This window comes from Dipodomys merriami, unplaced genomic scaffold (assembly GCF_024711535.1).
Source record: "Dipodomys merriami isolate MVZ:Mamm:240054 unplaced genomic scaffold, mDipMer1.0.p SCAF_427, whole genome shotgun sequence".
Lineage (NCBI taxonomy): Eukaryota > Metazoa > Chordata > Mammalia > Rodentia > Heteromyidae > Dipodomys > Dipodomys merriami.
The window spans coordinates 774,390-780,944 of NW_027205904.1; the positions used below are offsets into that span (position 1 = coordinate 774,390).

General features: G+C 51.8%; 1 protein-coding gene across 1 annotated transcript in view; it reads right to left on the bottom strand.

The window, feature by feature from the left end:
- Positions 1–5,959, bottom strand: part of LOC138807678 (MAP kinase-activated protein kinase 3) — a 29,035-nt gene extending 23,076 nt beyond the window's left edge. Inside the window, exon 1 of the mRNA XM_069993459.1 lies at positions 5,656–5,959. Coding sequence (XP_069849560.1) covers positions 5,656–5,883 — 228 coding nt within the window. The 5' untranslated portion in view covers positions 5,884–5,959. The remainder of the gene's footprint in view (positions 1–5,655) is intronic.
- Between the last annotated feature and the right edge of the window lie 596 nt (positions 5,960–6,555).

The window sequence follows — 6,555 nt, forward strand, 5'->3', positions numbered from 1 at the left end:
CCTATGAACCACCAGAAAACCGGAAGTGGCGCTGTGGCTCAAGTGGTAGAGCGCTCGCCTTGAGCTAAAGAGCTGAGGGACAGTGCCCTGGGCCAGAGTTCAAGACCCACCACCGAGAAAATAAAATAAAATCAATAAAATCAATATTCTCAACATGTCTGTTGATGTAGAGCTCAAAAGGCCTCTGGAAGTTCATGGTTTCCTTGAGGCAAAGCTTCTGAGGTTCCCACACAGCAGGATTTCTATCACAATCACACAAGTCCTAATCCACTTAGTTCCAAAGGGACAAAAGCGTTGGGGGAGGGGGACCCCAGGAACTGCAGCTCCCTCCATGTTGTCCCTCTGTTCCATAAAGGGCTGGCTCTCTTAGGTATAGAGGGAATCCATGTAAGTTCTTATGACAACAGTATGTACCATCCAAAAAGAAGAGCCTCCAACCTCTAGAGTGTCTGTTGGCATAAATACAGGGTAGATAACTGCTACCAAGACCTAATCCTAAACCAGGTGCTGGTGGCTCACACCTGTAATCCTACCTACTCTATGCTGGGCACCAGCGGCTCAGGCCAGTAATCCTAGCTACTCAGAAGGCGGAGATCTGAGGATCCCAGTTTAAAGCCAGCCTGGGCAGGAATGAGATACTTATCTCCAATGAACCACCAGAAAACCAGAAGTGGTGCTGTGGCTCAAATGCTAGAGCACTATCTTTGGCCTGAAGAGCTGAGGGACAGTGCCCAGGCCCAGAGTTCAAGTCCCATGACCACCACCACCACCACCTCCCAAAAAAAATTCTAAGCCAGGTGCTGGTGGCTCACACCTATAATCTTAGCTACTGAGGAAGCTGAGATCTGAGGGCTGTGGTTCAAAACCAGACTAGGCAGTGAGACTCTTTATTTCCAATTAACCAACAAAAAGAAGCTAGCAGTGAAGCTGTTAGCCTTGAGTGAAAAAGTGAAGAGACAGTGCCTATGTCCTGAAGTTCAAGCTCCATGACTGATCAAAAAAAAAGAATTAAATCCTCCTTGGAGGCATGGCTCAGGGGGAAGAACATCAGCCACAAAGCAAAAGCTGGGGGACTGGCACAAGTGGTAGAGTCCCTGCCTAGTAAGCACTATGTCCTAGATTCAACCCCCAATGCTGCCAAAAAGAAAAACCAAAACCAAAACAAAACAAAAAACAGAATCTTAGAACAATCGAGCACCTATATTCTACTTTCACTCTTCGTAAGATGTTTTATGCTCTCATGAAAACACATTAGGCAAAGTGCTTACTCCTCGCAATTCATGGTAGCAGCTCAAAGCTCTCAGATCTTTCCTTCAAGTCTGGGAGAAGCTCAGGAGAAGTGACATTATTTCATTTCCAGGCATACCAGTGCTTCCACAAGCTCCTGACTTGTTGACTTAGTACCAAGTGGCTGATCTGACCGGTCTGGAGACCATGGGGGGGGGGGGGGTAGGGCAACCGCACCTAGGCCTCAAATCCAGCTCAGTCACACCAGCCCCAACAGGCCGGCCTCGCCCAGAGTGCAATGGAGGGTGGGGCATCCAGAGTCCACGGTGTCTGGCTCTCTACAAGGATTCCCTTTCTGCCTTTCTCCTGGCATTCTGGGTAGGAAGAGATCCTTAACTAAGGTGTGGCCCAGCTGCTGACCTCAAGGCAGAGAATGTCCTTTCTCCTTATATCTTTCCCCATGGACTCTGGCGGGGTGGGGGGTGGGGGGACTGCGTCAGCAGAGCTGTTGGATTCCTTAGCAAAGTCCCAACCTTAGGACAGGGACTTATTTCTCTATGACATATCTTGGAGAAACTAGGAAAAAAAAATACTATTCCTGGTCAGGTACCACTGGCTTACATCTGTGATGCTAGCTACTTGGGAAGAGAAGTAGAAGAGAACCTTTCTCAGCCATTAGCTGGGTACAGTGGTGTGTAAGCAAGCAACTGTGATCTCAATAATGACAGAAAGCCTAAAGTAGGTGGATCGTGATTCTGGTATAACACCAAGCAGGAATCTCTCTCTCTCTCTCTCTTTCTTTCCAAGGGGCCAAGTCTGTGTTGTTGTTGTTTTTTAATTTAATTTTATAGCCAGGCGCCGGTGGCTCACACCTGTAATCCTAGCTACTCCAGAGGCTGAGATCTGAGGATCACGGTTCAAAGCCAGCCTAGGCAGGAAACTCTTATCTACAATAAACCACTAAAAAACTGGAAGTGGCACTGACTCAAGCAGTAGAGCGCTCACTTTGAGTTGAAGAGCTAAGGGACAGCTCCCAGGCCCAGAATTCAAGCCCCAGGACTGACTAAAAAAAAAAAAAAAAAATGAATGAAATTTAATTTTATACTTTGGTGCCAGTCCTGGGGCTTGACCTTAGGACCTGGGTGCTGTCTTTGAGCTTTTGTGCTCAAGGCTAGTGCTCTACCACTTAAGTCACAGCTCTACTTCTGGCTTTTTTGTTGTTGTTGTTGTAGTTTATAGGAGATGAGTCTTATGGACTTTCCTGCCAAGGCTGGCTTCAAACTATGATCCTCAGATGTCAGCCTCCTGAATAGCCAGGATTACAGGCATGAGCCACCGGTGCCTGGCTTAGTCAGGTTATTTTTTAATAAGCATTTATGAGCCACTAGTTGTAATCCCAATGCTAAATCAGGTATAATCCCAGGTGCTACAGCTATAAGGGAGCTTTGAGTCAAAAATGAGTATTACAGCTATAGGGGTCAAAGAAGATTCTATTGCCTCCAGTGGCATAGATTCTAGACTCTGGAAAGCATCCTGGGAAAAGCTGGCGAGGAAGCTTGACAGATGGGACCACATTCTCCAGTATAGGGGATGGAAGAGATTTCACCTAGGGGAAGGAAAGGCAAGAGGGCCAGACTGGAGCGCACTAGCCTTGAATGCCACATTTAAAGGTTCGAAGTGTGCATGCGCTCCACAGCTCTGTGTGGTCTCAGGTGAGATCTGATCTCCAGGGCTTCATTTCCCACCAGTCAGGGAAACTATGCTGTCTTTGACATTGTGGTTCTGCAAGTTATTTTAATCCTACAGACAGTATGCAAAGTAGCCTGGCACACCTTAGCTATATGTTACCCTGGGGAAGGAAACTGTCCTTGGTAAGATAGCCCTAGCATTGATAAGAAGTCCTAAGTTACGGGCCTGGGAAGGTGGCTTAGTGGTAGAGTGCTCGTCTACCATGCATGAAGCCCTACGTTCGATTCCTCAGTACCACATACACAGAAAAAGCTGGAAGTGGTGCTGTGTGGCTCAAGTGGTAAGAGTGTTAACCTGGAGCCAAAGAAGCTCAGGTATAGTGCTCAGGCTCTGAGTTCAAGCTCCATAACTGCCCCCCCCCAAAAAAAGACCTACGTCACTAGGACCTGATGCTGAGAAGTAGAAGAAGAGGTACCAGGGCTTCCAACAGGCAGTGATAACCAGAGGGACAAACGTCCTACTCCTGCAATCCAGAAGCAAGGACAGGAAGAAGACTCACTTTCCTCCCATATATATCTATAGTTCTGCATTAATAGAGGTTCTTCAGAACCTTCTACTACTTTTATTTCAAGGCACTAAGTACTATAGTCACTTCTATCTTCCAGAAGGCCATTAATTACAAGTGGAGAAGACAAAAAAAAAGTCAGGAAGGAAAGAAATGATGTCCTCCCTTCCCCCCTCCCCCTCCCCCATCCCTCCCCCCCCCCACTACAACATCTCTCTCCCTATCAAACCACGGTGACTTTTGACCACTCATCCTAGGTTCCACTAAGTTTTCAAGTGCTGGTCAGGGGAATGGATGGGTGATAAATCTGCAGGCTTTGGCTAGATAGAGGTAAAGGAAACTAAAGGGTGCCAATTAACCAAGAGGCCTGGAAAAGAGGCACATGCAAGAGATTACCAGGAGCAGGAGGACAGCATGCCCCCGCCATGTGTTCCCTGGAGGTGGCCAGCACTTCAGGTCCTTCTAACAGGACAGTAACGAGTGCTTAGCATAGCTAGAAGAGCAGAAGGATTGCAAAGGCAGTAAAAGGACCTGGTCAAAGACACTTTGCTGTGGGCAAAGCCAAGATGGAGCAGGCAGGTGGTTAGGGGCTGAGGGGAAGGGGAAGAGGCCTAGCTCCTTTAGACCAACACTGAGTAGCAATAACTAGAAAGACAGTGACCACATTCTTCCTGTTTTATGTGTTTCATGAATTCCAGGCTTCCTGCTAAGCACTATCTCCCATCCTGGGCAAGAGGGCCAGAGGATGGGCATAGAGAAAAGAGGAGTAGAGATAGTCTGAAAAGGTGCAGGCCATAAAGACAGGCCAGCCTGGTAATCTGAGGTATGGCGTGGGGGAGGCAGAAAGGCCCAGAGCCTGTGACCTTTACCTAGGCTGAGCTAGTGCATGTTCACTCACACCTGTCCTTATTCAGAAACGTGTAGGTCCTGTGGCCTAATTAAGTCCCATAGATTTCTTCACACCTACCCCCGCCCCATAGCTTTGTCTCATTTGAAGTTCACATCAACCCTTGTTCTTTCTCTCTGAACAAAAGTAAGAACTTTGTTTCAAGAGTTCAAGATATGGGCTTGGGAAGGTGGCTTAGTGGTAGAGTGCTTGCCTCCCATGCATGCAGCCCTGGATTTGATTCTTCAGTACTACATCCACAGAAAAACCTGGAAGTGGAACTGTGGTTCAAGTGGTAGAGTGCTAGCCTTGGGCAAAAGAAGCTCAAGGACAGTGCCCAAGCCCTGAATTCAGAAGCCCCAGGACTGGCAAAAACAAAACAAAATAAGAAGAAGGAGGAGGAGGAGGAGGAGGAGGAAGAGGAGGAGGAGTAGGAGGAGGAGGAAGAGGAGGAGGAGGAGGAGGAAGAGGAGGAGGAGGAGGAGGAGGAGGAGGAGGAGGAGGAGGAGGAGGAGGAGGAGGAGAGAAAGAAAGAAACAAACAAACAAAGGAAGAAAGAAAGAAAGAAAAAAGAAAGGTATTGTTCAAGGTCCCAGAGCTGGCAAACTCGGGAAAGAGATTTAAGACACATCTTTGGGACTCTGCTCCCAGGCCCACAATCACAACTTGTAAAACAGGAAGACCTATTGTACTAACAACCTACACCCATGCAGGTATCACTAGCAGGAGCTAAAAATGAAATCAAGTTCCCGGTGACTACACATTCAAAGGATTCTGGGTATGGGGTGTGTCCCAAACCAGAACTTTATGCCTTAAAATCAGCCACTCCAAGACACCCAATCTAGATTTTGTGAGCCAGGTGACCCTTTGGGGTATGTGGGGGGGGAGGGGGTGCTCAGTCTCTGGCAGAAAGAAGTTCAGATCCCTCTCAAAGACAGGAGCTTCTTATGGGAGGCAGCCAAGCTGTGTGAACCCCTGCAGGCCCAGCCAGAACCAAGAACATGCAGTCACTCCCTCCCTCCTTCCGGGTACACGAGCTCACCCCATTCTGATCCTGGGACCCAGGTAGCTGAGGTGAGGCGAAGCCTCAGTTTCCCCACATGTAAAAAAGCAGGGAAGATCGTGAGTGTGACCTTCCAGGGGAGTAGGAGGAGGTCGATGAGACAAGATGCTGAGTATAGAAACTTGAGCAGGGGCCCTGGATGCTGGTGACCCTGCCAGGTCACCCCAGGCCTCAAGAGAGAAAGAGGGGTGTGGGGCTGTGGGGAGAGGGAGGGGGGTCACTAACCTTGAGGGCACACTTCTGCCCAGTGAGCCGGTGGAAACATTCCAGCACTTTGCCGTTCACACCCAGGCCCAGCACCTGCTTGGACAACTGGTAGTCGTCGGTCACCGCGTACTTCTTGGGTTCTCGCCGCCCTCCGAGGGTGGGAGCGTGGCCGGAGGCGGGTCCCCCGTGGGCAGCCGGCGGTGGGGGTGCTGGGGTCCCCTGCTCCGGCTCGGCCTCACCATCCATGGCCCCCACCGCAACCCCCTTACGCCGGGCGCTCGAAGTGGGGGGGCCGCCCCCCCACCTTGGAGCCTGGCACGTCCAGGGGAACCTGCTGGGGGGGGAAGGAGGGGGGGTAAGGGTGGGGAGCGGGGGGGGGGAGGAGGGGTGGGGGGGAGAGCAAAGAACGAGAACTTCTCACTCAAGAGTTTCCCCACATACCCCGTCCCCCCAACTTCGGGCGGAGTGTGGGGGGTCCCACCCCGGACACGTGTCGCGGGCAACCAGGGGACCCGGTCCCCCCCCCACACACACACACGCACCCCCGATCCCGAGCGCGGGCTGAGGCCCGCCGCGCGTTACCTGACGGGAGCGCACCTGGCGGGAATGACCGGGGGGGGGGGGGGGGGGGGGGGTCGCGTCCGAGCGCCGGCGCCGGCAGCCGAGGGGGCGCACCCGGCCCGGGAGTCGCGCCCGCCCCGCGGCCCACGTGACTCCGACACTCCTCCTCCCCGCCCCGCCCCGCCCGCACCGGCAGACCTTAAAGGGCCAGGCCCGGCCCAGGCCCGAGCCACTTAAGACGCGAGCCGGGCTCAGGCCCCGCCCCCGCGCTAGGAGGCAAAGCGAAGGGGGCGTGGTTTGTCCGGGGGCGTGGCTTCTCGTAAAAGGGGGCGGGAACCTTCCTGGCGCCTTGGGTAG